Below are 19,172 nucleotides of genomic sequence, written 5' to 3' on the forward strand. Positions count from 1 at the left end.
ATAGCATGATACACCGTGCTCGAGTAACTAATTCGACAGCGCTTCGTGCATGCTCGTTGTTATTAGGCTCCTTCTGAGCGAAATCCGTAGTCTCTTTCTCTGCTTAACTACTTATATCACTCTTTTTTTCTCGTTCTACCTTTTCTTCCGTCACTCTATCTCACTTCTCTCTTTCTCTTTCTCTCCTTCTACTTTCATTCTCTCTCCATCTTTCTCTTTCACTCATACTCTCTTTGTTCATATCATTAGATACCCGCATAATCATTTCAAAAACCTGCATGCCATATTACATTCTATTCATCGCAGTAGCGGGAGCGTGTCGCGTTTTGTCCTGCATGCGTCAAAACTCGCTGCCATAATTCGAGTCTATATCAATTTTATAAAAGTATAATCGTTGTAGATACAATTATTAATCAGCAATTTTATTAACTTGAAAGTTAATAATCTAACTCGAAGTTCTTATCTAAACTTTTTAGCAAAATTAAATCGATTTACATATAACGGATTTACATTTGATTATTATTAATTGATTATTATCAATTGTAATGCTTTAGATTTCATGGAATTTATATACAAAAATATAAAATAATTATTTATCTATTTAGAGAATGTGGTAATTTATATTTAATTTTTGGTTGATATACATTGATTTTATCATTGATAATAAAATTGTTCGAACTTTCGTAAGTATGAACGACTCAAATTAGCAGAGCGACTGGCTCCCGGATATTGCAAAATATCGTGTCACGCGGAAGTGCATCGCGACTAATCTATTTATTCTGTAACAGTGCCGCCTCGTTGGATTCTGGAACCCACTGATAAGGCATTTGCTCAAGGATCTGATGCACGAGTCGAGTGCAAAGCCGACGGATTCCCCAAGCCTCAGGTCACGTGGAAGAGAGCTGCTGGTGAGTACATTTACTACTGTGGCCTGACAAATAACGAATTTCTCCACTCGCGTGCACTAACTACGTTTGTTCTACTTTGCAGGGGATACGCCGGGAGATTATACTGACTTGAAATTGAGTAACCCTGACATTAGTGTGGAAGATGGTACCCTCTCTATTAATAACATCCAAAAGACGAACGAAGGCTATTATCTTTGCGAGGCTGTTAACGGTATTGGATCAGGCCTGTCCGCTGTCATTCTTATCTCGGTTCAAGGTACTTTAACGTTGTCTCACCTTATATTCTGTTGCAATTAGCAACACGTTTCATTTAATTTGTCTTTTCGCAATATCTCTCCCTTAGCTCCTCCTCAATTTGAAATTAAACTGAGAAACCAAACCGCACGTCGCGGCGAACCAGCTGTTCTGCAATGCGAGGCGCAAGGAGAGAAACCAATTGGCATCCTGTGGAACATGAATAACAAGAGGCTGGACACGAAGAGCGACCCTCGTTATACTATTCGTGAAGAAATCCTGGCTAATGGAGTATTATCTGACTTGAGCATCAAACGAACCGAGAGAAGCGACTCTGCCTTATTCACCTGCGTAGCCACGAATGCCTTCGGTAGCGATGACACTAGTATCAACATGATTGTACAAGGTCAGTGTACTACAACGCGTTTATATACAGGGTTGGCAAAAAGTCCGGAAACGGTGAAACATCTCGAAAAGGATCAACTGTAGCGAAAAATATGTAAGTAGTAAAGTTGTAGGGCTTAATAAAATGTACCTAATAATGGCTAAAAATTTGACTTTGGGTGGAGGACGAAGGTCATACGAAGGTCAAATTGATTTTTTTAAATTGGACCTCCCACTTTTTATTACATATTCTTGTAGCTTATTTCAAGGGCTTTCCAAAAACCTATAATAAAGTATTTTTTTTATTAGGCATATTTATTAGGCATATTTTATTAGGCATTTTATTAGGCATAGAGTTATGAGGCTTGAAAGGATTTTGGTCTTTAACTGTTTCTGTTTCGTAAAAACGTATCACTGTCTTCTGAACGGTGGATTTAGAAATAAAATTGCGATCAGGATATGCAGCATTGAATGTGTAGATCAGTTACTTCTTCGTATGATCTAATATGATTTCCAAATTTTCGATAAAGAAATAGCATTATCTTTTCTTTATCGGTTAACATTTTTAAAAAAGAAATTTGAAATTGTAGTTGGAAAAAGAAAGACAAAGAGTAAGAAGTAAGAGAGAGCACGACTCGTTTTTAAAATACAAAGATCGAGAAGCGTTATCGTGAAGCGCGGATATGCGCGAGTTTTGACTGAGTACGTGTGATATTACGTCGTGAATGAATAACCGCGTTCGATGAGAGCGAATGAACAACTAAGCCGGTCATATCGTTTAGCTCGAGACACGAAAAACAAAGTTATTCTTATTTTTCTCCTGTGTTTATGTTTTTTAGGCTCCCAGCCTAGTTGCTCATTTTTTAAATGAACCCCCCCTAGTGGGGGGTCCAATTTAAAAAATTCAATTTGACCTTCGTATGATCTTCGTCCTCCACCCAAAGTCAAATTTTTAGCCATCATTAGGTACATTTTATTAAGTCCTACAACTTTACATATTTACATATTTACATATTTTTCGCTACAGTTGATCCTTTTCGAGATATTTCACCGTTTTCGGACTTTTTGCCAACCCTGTATAAAGAGTGGACAAAATAATATAAGCATCTGAGAAATACAATACATTGCCTTATTAAGTTAGCTTTGTGAAATTCTTTGTGAAAACAAGGTCTCTTTTGTGAAAACAAGGTCTTCTTTCTTTTCAAAATAAATATTGAGTTCTACTGTCATTCTTGCTGTAGTAGTTTCGTATCGTTTGGACACAATACTTATTAGTGTTCAACGATCTTTATCAATTTTGATTTTCGGCCACTATTCTTCCTTGCCGATGAAGTCTTACCATACTATGTATATGCAGTCATAACCATAGAAACTGCTGCTCTTGCAACATTAAGTAACTTAGCTATTATGACTATAGACGTTCCTGCTAAATGAATATCGACCATTAGTCCTCTTTAGAAGTTGTCTGACAAGTCACTCATTTTACTGCTCATACTAACCGATACTAAACACAACGTGTAATACATTGATATATAAATTTAAAGAGTATAGACAATGAAAAGAGAAACAAAAGGCAACTTTTATCTTGTCTAACTTTTATCATAGTCAACATATAAAAAGAATATACAGATAATATTGGTGTTCACATTACTTTGCTTCACTCCTGTACATCGTAATTCACGTAGATACTAAATGAAAGCTCAAAATTTACGATGTAATCTGTGTAATGTTCTTATAGAGGTGCCGGAAGTCCCATATGGTCTCAAAGTTTTGGATAAATCCGGTCGTTCAGTGCAATTGTCATGGGCCGCACCTTATGACGGAAACAGCCCCATCAAGCGATATGTTATTGAGTACAAGATCAGCAAGGGTTCCTGGGAAACTGACATTGATAGAGTTCTCGTACCTGGCTCGCAGCAGAACGTAGCTGGAGTGTTCAACTTGAGACCCGCAACCACATATCACCTTCGCATCGTCGCTGAGAACGAAATCGGCACATCCGATCCATCTGACACGGTTACCATCATCACCGCCGAGGAAGTGCCTAGCGGCCCGCCAACCTCCGTCAGAGTAGAAGCTCTTGACCAGCACACGCTCAAGGTAACAATGGAAACGTTTGCATTATGTTTCTCGACTCAGAACTGTAAGGTGAACTCGTAACATATAAAGTAAAAGTATCAATGCCTGGATACGTACCTGACTTTGAATATTCTTATATTATTTTGATCTTTAAATATGAATATTTAAATTTACAAGATATATGTATATACATATTAAATACATACGTATATTCTATGTTGACGGATTTGTATTTGAAGATCAGAACAATACAAGAATATTCAAAATTATAAATATATGTCCAGACATTGATAATTTTACTTTAAAAAAGTTGTAAAGTTCAGCATCGTATTTTTAGTCGCGTATCAAGAGAACCATTCATTCCTATTTATTACCGTTGTTCCTCACACTACTAATTATTATTATCCATACGACTATCTTACAAAATAAATACGTAAATATTGTTAGGTAATATGGAAAGCTCCGCCGCGCGAGGACTGGAACGGTGAGATTCGCGGATACTACGTTGGACATAGACAATCATCGGACAAGCCTTACATGTTTGAAACTGTTGAGTTCGCCAAGGAAGACGGAAAGGAACACCATTTGCAAATCATGAACCTTAAGACCTACACGCAGTATAGCGTAGTGATTCAGGCATTCAACAAAGTCGGCGCCGGACCTTTGAGCGAGGAATGCAAGCAGCATACCGCGGAAGGCGTACCCGAGCAACCACCTCATGACACCACCTGCACGACTCTCACCTCTCAGACTATCCGAGTATCCTGGATGTCCCCACCTTTGAGCGCGGCCAACGGCGTTATCACCGGTTACAAAGTTAGTAAAGACATGGATCGAGGAAGATGCGTAAACCCTTTGCAGCAGGGTCTTTAAATATTTATTTTAGGTCATCTACGGACCGTCTGACACGTGGTACGACGAGAACACAAAGGATACCAAGATTACGTCTTCCAGCGAAACCATCCTGCACGGCCTCAAGAAGTATACGAATTACAGCATGCAAGTCTTAGCTTTCACTTCCGGTGGAGATGGCGTCAAGTCCGCACCGATCCATTGTCAGACAGAACAAGACGGTAATTAAGGAGTTCTTTAATTTTTTGAAGAAATACTTGTCCGAATGCACTACATTCTCTATTGTTATTTTCAGCACCCGAAGCTCCGATCGCTATTAAAGCTCTGGTCATGTCCGCGGAATCTATTCTCATCTCATGGCGCCCGCCTAGCCAACCTAACGGAGTTATCTCTCAATATACTGTTTACACCAAAGCTGACAACGCCGAGGAAGCTACCAGCCAGAAAGTACCACCGAATCAACTTACTCATGAAGCATCCGGCTTGGACAAACAACGCAGATATGAATTCTGGGTGACTGCTAGCACAAACATCGGTGAAGGTGAAGCTTCTAAGATCGTGACATTAGGACCAAGCGTTCGAGGTAATTAACTATCTCTTAAATCGTTTCCCTTTATTCATGTTTTTCTCTCTAAATTCACGAAAAACATGTAATCCTTTAAATTTACATTAGCAAAATTTCAATCTATTTTCATACATTTATGTAAGTATTTCAGTCCAGTATTTTAAATAAATGTATTTGAAATCGAAAGAAGAATTAGAAATTTAATATTATGAAATAATATGAAAATTAAATTTCAATAATAGCGACATTGCATGCGCACAGGTTGACTGTATATTTCTGATGTTTATTCATATAGTACCGGCCAAGATTGCATCGTTTGACGACAAGTTCACCGCCACGTACAAAGAAGACGTGAAATTGCCTTGCCTTACTGTTGGCGTGCCTGCACCGGAAGTAACATGGAAGGTACGAGGCGCCGTTCTTCAACCAAGTGACCGACTGCGACAGTTGCCCGAAGGATCTTTGTTCATCAAGGAAGTCGATCGTGCGGATGCTGGAGAGTATTCTTGTTATGTAGAAAATTCCTTTGGCCACGACACCGTCACTCATCAGCTGGTCGTACACGGTACGTGGATATGAAATTCCAACTGCTGATTTCGATCGTCGTTTATTGACAGTCACATTAAATTCGCAGCTCCGCCGCACTCACCGCAAGTAACCCTTACCGCCACCACCACTAACTCTTTGACAATGAAATTGCGCCCACATCCCACTGACAACGCACCAATCCATGGTTACACGATCCACTACAAACCTGAGTTCGGCGATTGGGAAACTGCTCAGATTGGCTCCACAGTACAGAAATATACCTTGGAGAATCTGTGGTGTGGCTCACGATACCAGATCTATGTCACGGCATACAACGGGTAACTTTACTATCAGAACTAAAAACTAACATACATGGAAAAAATATTGTAGTAACAATTACAAGAAAATTTGTTAGTAATTTTGGATCATATATACAGAGTTATAATTAAATATACAGAAATTATATATACAGAATTATAATTAAAATTATAGCTGAAATTGCATACATTTGTTTAAAAATGTTTTGCATGTCTGATTTTACTTATAAAAGTTAATGCTCCTGATACTTCGTTGCGGAACTCTTGATTGATGACGTCAGAAGCGAAGAAATGTATGCCAAAAATTTCTACAAAGTATGTCGAAAAAGATATATTAAAAGTGGCACCTGCAATCTCGATTAAGCACACCTCTAACATAGTCCGAACACTTTTCCTTTGTTCTACCAATCAATCAATAAACGTAAAATTAACGTGATATATAATTTTTGTTCTTAACCTACATTTTCTTATTATTTTGTCATGTTAATTTTACAATTATTTATTGATTGTTAGAGCAAAGGGAAAGTGTTTAGAATACTTTAGAGATATGCTTAATCAATTGCTAGTGTTATTTTCTGGATATATTTTTTTATTTCGATATATTTTGCAAAATTTTTGAACATGCGTTTCCTCGCTTTTAAATCAAGATGGCGTGGTAAGGACTTATAATAGCTTTAAGTTGTTATAATTATAAAATTATTATAATTACTTGAATGCTTTCTTACCTCATATATTCGGTAAAAAGTCACATAAATTTATTATTTTCATAATAATTCATATTATAATTTCAGCTTCACAAAGACATTGTAAAAGGAAATATAATTTCAACGTAAATCTTACTACAATTTTCTTCACATGTATATGTAACAAAGAGCTTTAATATCAGCATTTTTTCGTTTCGCAGAATTGGAACTGGCGATCCCTCAGACATACTGAACACGCGCACGAAAGGCTCCAAACCAATCATTCCCGAAGCAGGCAGATTCATCGAGGTATCCACGAACAGCATCACTCTGCACTTGAGCGCCTGGTCTGACGGTGGCTGCCCCATGTTGTATTTCGTCGTTGAGCACAAGAAGAAGTAAGACTAAAAGAAAACGAACCCGTTCGGCGAGTTCAAGCGATCAGTGAATCAATGTCTATGACTAACGCGCGCGTGTTTCGCATTCTTCAGGCATCAGCAGGAATGGAATCAGGTATCGAACAATGTCAAGCCGGGCGGTAACTTCGTAGTATTGGACCTGGACCCCGCGAGCTGGTACCATTTGCGCGTTACTGCACACAACAACGCTGGTTTCGCTGTAGCCGAGTATGAATTCGCGACGTTGACGGTGACTGGCGGTGAGTACGTGCGTTAGTCCTAAGGTAAATGTACTAATGCCTGGACACGAACAACATTGGCACTTAATTCTGGACATTCTTATTGTTTTGCTTTTCAAACACGAATATTTAAACTTTCAACATAGAATATATGTATATATATTCTCTCTATATTGAAAGTTTCAATATTTAAGGACCGAAACAATAAGAATGTCCAGAGTTAAGTACCACAGTGTTATTAGGGTCCAGAGATTGGTACTTTTACCTTACGCAGCCGGCGCCTCGTAGCCGGTGCCAATGGTGGCTGGATTGAGCGGTTGGCGAAATTTTCTGTTCCAGGCACCATTGCACCGGCCCGCGAGCTACCGGACGTGAACGGTGGTGGCAATGATGAGGACCCGATGAAAATTTTCATGGCTAATTTGAATTTGTTCGTGCCCGTGGTAGCAGCCGTTCTCGTTATAATCGTTGCCGTCATCGTGATCTGCGTCATGAGGGGCAATCGCCACAGCGGCGATAAAGGTAAAACATTTCGCCCACTAATCCGTCTGCCGTCCGTTTCTCTTCCCCTGAACAGGCACGATCGCACCTCCCGTACGTAACGGCGGTAACGACAACACGGACGTGAGGCGTTATTTCCCGTGGTTACCAAGCTGGCTCGACGTAAACGTGGTGGTGCCGGTCGGCGCAACGGTCGTTGTCATAATAGTAGGAATAGTTGTCATTTGCGTCGCGCTCTCGAGGAGAACTCGAGGCCCGGAACAAACACGGCTGCGAGGTATCTCTTCAGCCGACGAGAAATATTACGAGGGACAATGTATACCAATTTTTTTTTATTACTTTAACTCACTAAATCGTATAAAGACGGTGGAGGTTCGTCGGGAAATGAAATTGCTCTCTATGAGCCTTGCAATCTTGATTAGTCGGACACAGCGATCGAGAAAGTATCAGTGTTGATCGGTTAGATATCGATCAGTGGATGTGAATATTATCAGCACACAGTGTTATGACATAAAATCGCGATCCAATCGTGACAATTTCCTGACGATCGATTCACGCGTCGGCCACCCTAGTCTTGAAGTCCTGCCGAGTTACCTCATTCCCTAACCTTGATTAAAAGATTTGACAGAGTTAGATAAAAAAAGTTCATGTAACTGGATCGCGTTTTCGGTAAAATATGATAAAATTATATAGACAGCGATGTATATTCGGATAAGTGCTTAATGATTTAATATAATATTTAAGCTGCGTTCCGAAATTCATTGCCAATACTGAAATTCTGTAGTATACATAACATGAACTATAGATTTTCAGTACTGGCAGTGAATTTCAGAACGCAGCCTTAATCATTAGAAACAAGTTACGCGCGATATAAAACGAAAGAAACTTGATAATTTTTTATATAAGCTGAAATATGAGGAATTGAAATTTTCGATAGAAGTGATACGTTTAGATAAAGTCACATAGTATTTTATTGAAATTTCTACTTCCGTCAATCCTTACCTGATTCTTTTAGCAAGATAAATCTCATTTCAATCCTTTTTTCCCCTTTTTTTATGCAAGCGTGGGTGATGGCATAAACAATGTGATAATATGAGATTAAAAGTATCGGGACCCACGTCCATGTTTATTTACTCGCACGTCGCTGCTCCAGACGATGTGGTCTATCAGCAAACTGGAGTCGGCGGAGCCACGCTGGACAAACGTAGGTCTGATCTTCGCGACGAATTGGGATACATCGCACCGCCTAACCGCAAGCTGCCACCTGTACCCGGCTCTAACTACAACACCTGCGATCGCATCAAGCGAGGTACAGTTATAAGTAAGCCACAACTGCCAACACTTTACCTTTTAGACCAGTTTCAATTACTTGTCTAGTTGTTGTCGCATCGGCACGATAGTTCTTCTTTCATTCTTTCTCAAGAGATACGTCGACTCGCACACACAATGTTAGGCTTCTAACCAATATGTCACACAAGTTTTTCTCAGATGTTATACAGAACCCATACGTACACATGATCATTATATCTGTGCCAATTTTTTCGTTCGCCTCGCTTCGAAATGTTCTTATATACGTTACCGAGATATACCTATGTCCCCCCCAGCGAAAAATAACGTTCGTTTCTATATTTGTTTTGCGCTTACCACGTCGTTGGTGCCTAACGAGTGTCGATTGCACCGGTTCGCATATCGATCGTGCCACTAAGAAAGCAAAAAGAGAAAACAACACCCTCCCCAGAGTCCTCCAAGCAAGCAGGGTTGTCAGTTGATGGGAACGAATCTTGATAGGCGCCAGCGAGTCGTACGACCTTTGTAGTATGTGTTCGATAGGTGGAACTGGCTCTATAAGGAGTCACTCGACGTGGGATCCTAGGCGGCACATGTATGAGGAATTGAGTCACTACGCGCCCAACAGGAGATGTCCGCCGCCACCACGTATGGGCAGTGCAGACGGTCTCTCGCACAGAGGTTGGTAATAGTAATTTTGGTCCACGAGGCGACCGGCATTCGCCTGATCGCCTTACAAGATCGATAATCCGGAGCCGGCGACATTGCTGGGCTTGTCACAACCGGTCTTCGTAAGTCCCTCTCGTTCCATGAGCCTCGTGTCACGACTCGTTTTTCGATGTTGCACGTTTTCGCATGCCTGCGCTCATAGCACGCCGACAATTAACACGAACCACTTAGGAGTTAGATTCGTTAGATTAGAGTTACATTCGTTTACCCATCATATTTTCTAAGACGAAGGTCCCTGCGCCCGTGTGATCGTCATATCGATTTATGATTTTTTTTTATTTCGTCCCTACAACCCACGAAGAAGTATAGACAAATTTTAGTATTAGATAATTAGGAAAGTAGTTTGATTAAATAAAGACTGTGTGATTTTAATCGATAAGACGATCGGGTGTCGTTGGACTGTAGTCTACTTAAATACACCTTTGAAACGCATGATTACCTATTGAAAATGAATTCACTTAGTACGAGAATAGAAGAAAGAAGAAACATTGAAGTGAGTAAAAGACATCTTTTTGGTCTTTTAAATCCGGGTTAGAAATCGCATGTAAAATCAACAAGAGAAGGAAAAGATTGCTTATTATTTCCTCTAGTTTCATTCTTGACGAGGCTAAAATTATCGTAACGGACATTACACACGAGAAGCAATCTTAAAAGCAATATTTATCGTCAAAGAACATCGTGTTTCATAGATTTTCTGCCCATAGCGGCAGTGTCTACCCTGGATAATCGTTCGTTTGCAGGTATGGAGGATGAGATCTGCCCGTACGCTACTTTCCATCTTTTGGGATTCCGTGAGGAAATGGACCCGAGCAAGGCTATGCAATTCCAGACCTTTCCCCACCCAGGAAATGGCCACTCCGGCACCATGGGACCACCCGTAGGACATCCGACCAACGCCTCCGCTCATAGCCGATCTGGATCTCAATCTATGGTACTTTTCTTTTGTAATATTTCATCAAAGCGCTTATACTGTATGATAGTTGGTGTTTCAACCATTTACTAGTAAACATCATCTAACAGCAACATTACATCAATGTTTTCCACTCAGCAATATAACATATTGTACATATCCAGTTAGCCAAATCTGTGGAAAAAGATTTTGAGCACTGTCTGTTATAAATACAACAGAATCTGCTATCAGTGTATGATGACAAATTGACGACAGATTAATGATAAATTGATGACAGTTTGACAACAGAAACCGAGCAGGATTTGTCGTTCTGTAACCATTTAAATATATTGTATAATGTATTTAATGTATGTGCAATATTTAAATGATATAGATTATAAATCTTGTAAATCTTGCAGATCCTCAGATTCTACAAATTCTGCAAAGCTTACATATCCTACAGATTCTGCAGATTTTATAAATCCGACTGATCCTGTAAATCCTATTGATCTTGCAAATCCTGCAGATTTTGTACATCCTACAAATCTTACAAACCTTACTCGATTTCTGCTGTTAAGTTATGTTAGCATGTTCTGTAGCGCTATCAATTTGAATTTTTTTTTAAGCTGTATCGTTCATGCTCGCAAGTTCAGATATGAATTCTATCGTATTTTATCTGGTTATACCCAACTTTATATTCTATAGGAAATTAACAATAGAAATTCTATCACTATCTATTGTATTCTATTGTATACGATAGAATACTATTCACATTTTGTAAATTCACGAACCAAATTCAAAACGATAGAAAATGGTTATTTTTATTCTATCGTTCTTTATAAATTTTTTTTACCAGGGTTAAGAAAATTCTTCTGGGAACTTTTAAGAATTTTTGTATGACTAAATTACTCTTTAAGCCACATTCTTCGCACAATTATCGTTATAATCGTGTTCAATGTTTTCCGCAGCCTCGTCAAAATGGTCGCTACTCCCGAGTACCGTCTCAAGGAGGTGGCAGCGGCACTCATAACGTCTTCTCTCCTGAATACGACGACCCGGCCAATTGCGCTCCCGAAGAAGACCAATACGGCTCACAGTACGGACAATATGGCGCACCCTACGATCACTATGGATCTCGCGGATCGGTTGGACGTCGTAGTGTAGGTTCGGCTCGCAATATTCCCGTCTCAGGCTCGCCGGAACCGCCACCACCGCCACCGAGGAACCACGATCAAAACAACTCCAGCTTCAACGACAGCAAAGAGAGCAACGAGATCAGCGAGGCCGAGTGCGATCGCGATCAGCTTGTCAACCGCAACTACGGCGGTCAGTAGAAAGATTCGTGACAGGTCGGAGAACGAGCAAGGGGGAGACCATGGAGTCGAGGCTCGATCTGGTCCGATGGGGAGGTCGGGGGTCTTCCCCATCCGAACCGTACTGCGATCCTAGAATTCCTTTAGTCAGAATATGGACATCGATGATCGATTTATTATCGGCCCTTTGATCCACCATATGTAATAGGAAAGAAACGAGCAAGAGAGAAGCTCTTATAGAAGTGAAGGAGAAGCTGTAATGACGAAATACTGCAACTGCTCTTTCATTCCCATCCGTTCCTTCCCGATTGCATATGGTGAGTCACCCGGTGTTCAATTTTCAACTAAAGGAACTCTATGCGATTTGGCTCACATGCTCCCTCTCGAAGAATTATCTCGCTCCGATCACAGCTCTTACTACATTGCTCGTTTTACACGCACTAAGCATTATTAGGCGTACGACGGCCCACTTATGCGGACGTGTCGCATGGCGAGCGAGTCGCGAATGGAGAAGACTCGCCGCGGACTATATGTGTTACTTCTTTTTTCTTTTCTTTTTTTTTCCTAATCGTTCATAAGCTTCCACAAATTGCATGATACGTGTTGTTGTCGTAGTTTAATCGTTGTGTCAATCGTGCCGTGTGTTTTTCTATTTCAGTGAATGCTCGCAGCAAGGACGGCATGACCACCGAGGAGATGCGTAAACTCATAGAGAGGTCAGTAGAGCGCGAGTGAGCTTGGTTAACGGTGAACGGTTTGATGGCGTTACACCGTGCCTGCCGCTGTGTCTCGAGCGATTTCACTTGATCGCGAGTGCTGCGACTTGCTGATTATCACCGCGATGAAATAATCATCTTACCTTTTTTCCGAATTGATCGTTTCACGATCACTCAGCGCGGCCTCGACCGCGATCCGGTTCATCTATACACGTTCTTCCGCAAAGGATCGCGATTGATCCTTGCACTATCCTATTCTCGATGTACCCTCACACGGTGCTCGAGTACACGCGATTGAATTGTCGATGAACGGCGATCGAGTGCACGGTGGTTCACCAGCAACTTTCGATGAGCCTTTCGAACGAGCTGTTTAACGTTCATCTGATCTTTTCTTGTTTCATGACTAATTACGCAGGAAGCCGTAAGTTCGTTAATCATAATCATAATCAAATCAGGATGTACTGACGTGTTAAAGACATGCGAAGAGCTTTTGAGATGCGTCACACCATTTTATTACTGATTTTCATCATCCCATTGAAGTTCTCGGCTACCTGATTTCTTTTGCGACGACAGCAGAGTAGACGACCCTCCAACGCGTGTTTTGCTTACGGACATGAAAAAAGTCCTCCCAGTCTCCATCGATAACGCTTTATTAATATAATATGTATTTTGCATGTGGCTTCAGTGAATAATGCTATGTTTTAACGTAACTGTGTTAACTAATCCGAAGGTAGAGTGCGGTAGAAATACACGAAAACCAATGCTGACCATATTCCCACTGCAGTTGTTCTTCACTACTGTCATCGCTACTGAACCCGCTATTCACACCGCTGCTGATGCTATTAACGAAATTAACATGCTTCCATATACCAATCGTCATCTTTATATTTTATTCACTCATGCCATAATATTAGTATCGTTGTCGTCACCGCTATTTTAGTTGTTGTAAGCATGTGTTTGGTCGCCTCGCGTGCAGATTTATTTCTCGTACAAGTATCCATTATCGACACTATAGAAGCCTAAATACGTAATAAGAGATAAGAGCTCACGAAAATAAACAATGTTAAGGAAATCAAGCAAGTAAGAACCAAAGCGCTGATATTGAAGCTAACAATTATATCAATATATCTTTATATCGCATAAATAAATTTAAATATATTTAAATCAACAAAAGAACAAAAGAACAAAATCAACTTGAAAATTTGCACGTTTATGTAAAAATGATCTAAAGCGAGTACGAAATTTTTAGGTTGACTTTGTTCAATGTATTTATATTTATTTATATGACGAAGAAATGTTGACATAAGTGTTAACTTCAAAATCAGCGATTCATAGCTTTTGTTCTAGCTTTTCCGAGAGAAAATGATCATATATGAAATTTGGCTCAAATGACCATATATGATCATATATAATTATAATATATAATTATATATGCCTACATAGAGAAAAATGCTGTCGTATAAATATAATTGAAGTAAATGCTTGTCGCAGTCTATGATATTGACGTTTAATTAAATGAAACTACATTTTCCATTTTCAAAAGCATTTTTTCCATATAGACATATATAATTATATGTGATTATACATATATATTACCACATTTCACCAAATTGCATGTGTATATGAGTCATATAAAAAAAATTATATGTAATTCATGTATAATTATATATAATTACGCACATTTTCTTTCAGATTCCTTACCATTGTTTATTTTTGTGGTTGAATTTCATTAGAATCTTCTCCTTCTTTTGATAAGAACTTGATTGAATTGGATTCAAAAAAGAATGTATAAAGTTGGAATTATCATTGGTCCAAAAACAAACGTTCCTATATTTCTCACGCTCCAAGCTAACAGATCAAAATCGAATATCTGCACGCGAGCGTATTGTTGCAGTTGCGAAAAGGAGTTAGCCGATATATAGTAGGCGACGGTTGCCAAAAATGCAAATTCCTGTTGCAGAAACGAAGCTCCCGGCCGGCAAACCGGCGGCCCCCACGGCGGTCACGGGGGACTCCTCACACCCTACGATACTGTGGCAGTGTAACCTGTAAATCATCTTCCGTGATTTTCCGTCTCTCTCGATAGCCGGCGGCCGCGAGGAAACCCGAGAGACGCGGAAATGAGGCGCACGCTAATTCTTCCCCCGGTGCTGTCGTCGGTCCAATTTGCAACGATTTACGATAGAAACTAGAAAACGTCGTCGCGAGTAGATAGATTCGATTACCACGTAAGGTGTACGCGCGTTGATATCATCTCGAGATCGTGATTGCGGACGAGGGTCCATGGTTTACCTCGCGAAATGGGACCGCTTCCTTCGCCCAACGACTATATCACTCGATTTTTCTCATTCTCTCACCCCTGGGCCTTTCCCATTTTCCTTGTAATTTCTTCACGAGCATAATCGATCGTTCATTTACATTCGGTCCTCGGAAAGGCCAATATTCGGAACTGCCTTGATTTTGATACACTTTTTCAAGCTGTTTCAATCGATTACGCACACTCGGGAAGGCCAGACTAAAGACTGCCTACTTCTACTTAACTGCCCTTTCGCGAAGGAGGCACAGCGATTCATGAGGTCAGCTACACCTCGTTCGTAAGACCCGCGAGCCCCGGAACACCTCGCACACGTTCACTTAAATCGCGTAATCTCTTTTTTTACTTTTTTTCTACTAATCGATAAGGCGGAAGGCCTCGCGTTTCGGCGAAGACAATGTCCTCCCCGATGAAATAATCGCAGTAACGACACGTAACGAAGCGGAATTACACTCTCGGCGATATCCAATCGTATAGAGCTTCTCGTGCTGCCGTCGAACGTGTACGCGGGGTTCGAGGCTCGCGACTGCCGCGCGAGGCTGTCCTGTAGGAAGGCGAACACCCGGAAGTTGTGTTCGCGGACACCCAGTCGCGGCAGGAACGCGACCCGCGATGGTGCTCTCGGCGACGGTGACGGTTTAACGGGGGTCTTCTGATATATATCCGGGATATAATCCTAGATTACAATCGTCGCAGAAGTCGTGTAATGTGTTAAAGAAAAAATAACATATAAACGATATATACACATATACACACACACACATTAACACACACATACGTATACGCACACAAACATACATACAACACAACACACGTACATGTGCATGTGCATGTACAAACCTGTAGACATACATATACCACACACACACGCACGCACACACAGCACACACGAGATTAGTTGGTCGCTTTTTAAGTCATGGTTGTGCCACACTGCCGCTCCTCGCGGGCGTACAATATATACATACATGCGTACATATACTATATACATATACTGTACGATTTATAATTTCGTAACGAAGGTTGTGTCTCCTCGTCCCTCTACACCCCCTTGACGACCGGCAATCTTGAGTCTCGATGTCGCGGAGAGCGCGAGAAAGAATGCATAGGGCACGTTTTCACACTTCATCTTCTTCGTCGCCGTCATCCTCCAGCGATTCGTTTAAGCGAGCGCTAATCCGATTGATTCACGGGGCACTTGCGTCCCCGTTGCTACGCTCGCACGCTCGCTCGCTCCCGAAGTTACACACGAAATGCCGGTCGACTACCCGTAGGAAGAACAACGCGGCGAGCCATCGAGGGAACGCTTCGATATACACGGCAGACCAGCCAGCCATATACATTCACAAGCAACATGTAACCAGCATACGCGCCTTGGCGCGTACACGCAATACACGCCACACCACATTTTGCTGTCGTCCTATATGATATAAATATTTAGTCCGCTGTACACACCTAATTATCCCCCCGTGCTAATCTTCGATTGATTACTACCGACGTACCGATTAAGCTATTCACTGATATCGCGACGATGATCGTTACAAGTGTAAGCGGTTCGAGTAATAAAGAAGCTGGATCTAACGTAGGTAGCTCATAAGCTGGACGGATGGTCGCGAGAAGGCGCCGTTTGTACTTTCGCGACGAGGCGAGAAGTCGGGACGGTCGTTTCCTCATGCGCGAATCGAATAAAGCGTCCTGCTTCGGGCGACTGATCTTTCTACCCGTTCGAACGAACGAATGAGCAAACGAACGAAGCGGACCGCACTCGTTCGCGCAACGCGTGTGCACCGATCTGACGACGCGCGACGTCGCGGTCACGGCGCCGCGTCTCATAGTTCGTTTTTATCACGATACTATTTCTAGATATATATACAAATACAAATATAAATATTATATATATTATAACTATACACACTATATATATACGTTGTAAGTAGCTATTTCTAGGTGTCGCATTTGTTTGCCGAGGCGATGCACGAGCCGGCACGTCCAGTTGGGCGACCGGACGAAGAAGCATCCTCGAGAAAAACGTCGGCCGAGCCAATATTTTCGATTCGCAACTGTGTATAAAATTCATTCGCGCGAGCGTTATCACACGAGCTTGTGTGATACGTTCCGTATCCTCGGACCGAATACAATTAAGCTTGATCTACAACGTGTTCTTTGCTTCCTGTTTCTTCCTCTTTATATCTCTTTCTGATTTAAACTTTTTAACTAGAAAAGGACACCAGAGAACAAGAAACAGGAAACAAAGAGCACATTATAGATTTTAGTTTTAATATCTCGGACACGCGTCATCGTGTGCGCGTGCGCGGAGCCCACTCTGTTCCGTAATCCATTATTTCTTGTTATTGTTACCATTAACTTAATTAATCTAATTTATTAAATCTATTTAATTATCGATAAATATAAGAGCGCGCCGCGCGTATTGTTTGGTATTAATTCTAACGCATCGCCGTATATTCCCTCCCGCCGAGTTAATTTAATTTCCACCGTTATTATAGTGCCGGGCAAATTGGCGTTTTCTTCATGTTTACGCGAATATCACGGAACCAGTCGGCCGGGCGGGATTAAAATTCAGTGCGCATAACGCCGCATAGAATTTCGAGGGTGCTTCGTTCGCGAGTCGCCTCCGCTCTCGCGCAGAGGTAAATTCCTACCCTCTGCCAAACCGAAACAAACTGGCCGCGGCTCGACACGCCGACGCACTTTACTCATCGATGTGATTTTCAAAGGCTGCGCAGAAAAGCCTCGTGTCTCGTGTATATGTTATTATGATCGCGCTCTTTATCGCAATTAACGTATCGTCCCGAGTCACCCTCGTACGACTCATAGTACCCACACCATAATGTTCCGCTCATTTAACCGTCCCTCTCCTTTGTCCCTTCCTACCGTTCCCCGTGAAACTTTGTCGCTTCGACTCGCTTCCAAATCTAACCAGAGCTACGTACGGTGCAAAGCCGATACCGATGATAATGATGATATTAATGCATTCGTATATATATATATATAGTGATGTGATCACGTCCGCGCGCTGCTATTTTGTCCGCGGCTCAGCTTTTGTCTTAAGCGAAGTGGACGTCCGCGACGTCGCACAGGTGATAACGTTATGTTGTGAGCGCGGCCCAGGGTGCTCGGCAAAAAGCTCGGCCCGTAGATGAGACCGTGTGTTTGTGTGACTCAGTGTGACAATCGGTCAAGTCGGATCTCGGCTAAACGCAACTTACAAGTGTGCCCCGGAAGTGGGAGCATTAATTGACATCGAGCGATGCAACTGAAAGACTGCGAATTTACGTCCGTGTGCTCTTTTTTCACTTGTCCCTCCGCTTTGAGCGACTGTTTTACTTTCACGTAGCACATTTCATTCTTCTCTGCTCTCTTGTCCGCCACACCATCATGAACTCGGTGTAATCTGCCGAACGTACTCTTTTTGCCGGACACCCTCGAGCCTCATCGTTCGCTCGTCCCGCGACGCGTGGTCGACGTATAGCTGTGTGGTATTCTTTGCAGGATTCGACGTTACTTTTTGAGAGACGCTGCGGAGCGCGTTGTCCGCTCGTGTATGCTTGATTGATATATGCGTTGAAAGCGTTTGGCTGTTCTTTCTGTACGATAGCGAACGCGGTTCTTCGAGCTCGCGCCTCTCCTCACCGTCACCTGTCAAACTCGAAGCGTTTTCTTCGCTTTCTCGCGTCCGTGACGAAACTACGCGATGCATCATTTAATGCAAGAGAAAGAAAGAGCAAATGGGAAAAAAACGCGCTCACACCCTCCGCGTTCGCGGAGACTCGAGGATCCGCTCGCAGTGTACTGTTTCCTCAACGCCACTATTTTATGTTTTTGTACCAAAGTTGTAGCGTCTAACTTTGCGTTAAATAAATAAAACTTAAAATGGGCTCTCGTTTCTCTTCAGCCTCGCCCTGATCTCCTTGAATAATTTACACGGCAGCGAGAATAATTTATGTTTAGCTGCTATGGTTGATTTACACACACAGAGAAAGAGAGAGAGAGGGAGCGTACGTGCATACATTAATTCGATTTATTTTCGATTTTTAATTTAATTCGCTCCGACCGCAGGAATACTAACAACTGCGATCTAACTTATTTATCGCGATGAAATAATATAATTTTGATGTATCATAAAGTTTATATTTACCTTTAAATCATTAGGTTCTGTGAACGTAAATTTCTCCTGTTTTAAGTATAATGTAAATACACTTCTTATTCTTGAACAAATAT

The 19,172-nt window shown here is 41.5% G+C and overlaps 1 protein-coding gene across 21 annotated transcripts in view; it reads left to right on the forward strand.

Moving 5' to 3' along the window:
- Window positions 1-18,830, forward strand: part of LOC116844731 (Down syndrome cell adhesion molecule-like protein Dscam2) — a 90,669-nt gene extending 71,839 nt beyond the window's left edge. For 14 of the 21 annotated variants that reach the window (XM_032816667.1, XM_032816665.1, XM_032816664.1 and 11 more), the window contains 19 exons: window positions 789-908; window positions 991-1,164; window positions 1,252-1,548; window positions 3,265-3,626; window positions 4,053-4,421; window positions 4,492-4,678; window positions 4,753-5,040; window positions 5,318-5,587; window positions 5,657-5,888; window positions 6,772-6,948; window positions 7,042-7,208; window positions 7,765-8,004; window positions 8,842-8,997; window positions 9,519-9,656; window positions 10,445-10,635; window positions 11,562-11,919; window positions 12,565-12,622; window positions 13,038-13,043; window positions 14,583-18,830. In XM_032816667.1, coding sequence (XP_032672558.1) covers window positions 789-908; window positions 991-1,164; window positions 1,252-1,548; window positions 3,265-3,626; window positions 4,053-4,421; window positions 4,492-4,678; window positions 4,753-5,040; window positions 5,318-5,587; window positions 5,657-5,888; window positions 6,772-6,948; window positions 7,042-7,208; window positions 7,765-8,004; window positions 8,842-8,997; window positions 9,519-9,656; window positions 10,445-10,635; window positions 11,562-11,919; window positions 12,565-12,622; window positions 13,038-13,043; window positions 14,583-14,667 — 3,875 coding nt within the window. In that variant the 3' untranslated portion in view covers window positions 14,668-18,830. Of the gene's footprint in view, window positions 1-788; window positions 909-990; window positions 1,165-1,251; window positions 1,549-3,264; window positions 3,627-4,052; window positions 4,422-4,491; window positions 4,679-4,752; window positions 5,041-5,317; window positions 5,588-5,656; window positions 5,889-6,771; window positions 6,949-7,041; window positions 7,209-7,526; window positions 7,710-7,764; window positions 8,005-8,841; window positions 8,998-9,518; window positions 9,657-10,444; window positions 10,636-11,561; window positions 11,920-12,564; window positions 12,623-13,037; window positions 13,044-14,582 lie in introns of all 21 variants that reach the window. The other 7 variants (XM_032816675.1, XM_032816676.1, XM_032816669.1 and 4 more) reach the window with 1 other exon arrangement.
- The last annotated feature ends 342 nt before the right edge of the window (window positions 18,831-19,172 follow it).

This window comes from Odontomachus brunneus, unplaced genomic scaffold, assembly GCF_010583005.1.
Source record: "Odontomachus brunneus isolate Ranch 3 - 2012 unplaced genomic scaffold, Obru_v1 Obru_scaffold_045, whole genome shotgun sequence".
Lineage (NCBI taxonomy): Eukaryota > Metazoa > Arthropoda > Insecta > Hymenoptera > Formicidae > Odontomachus > Odontomachus brunneus.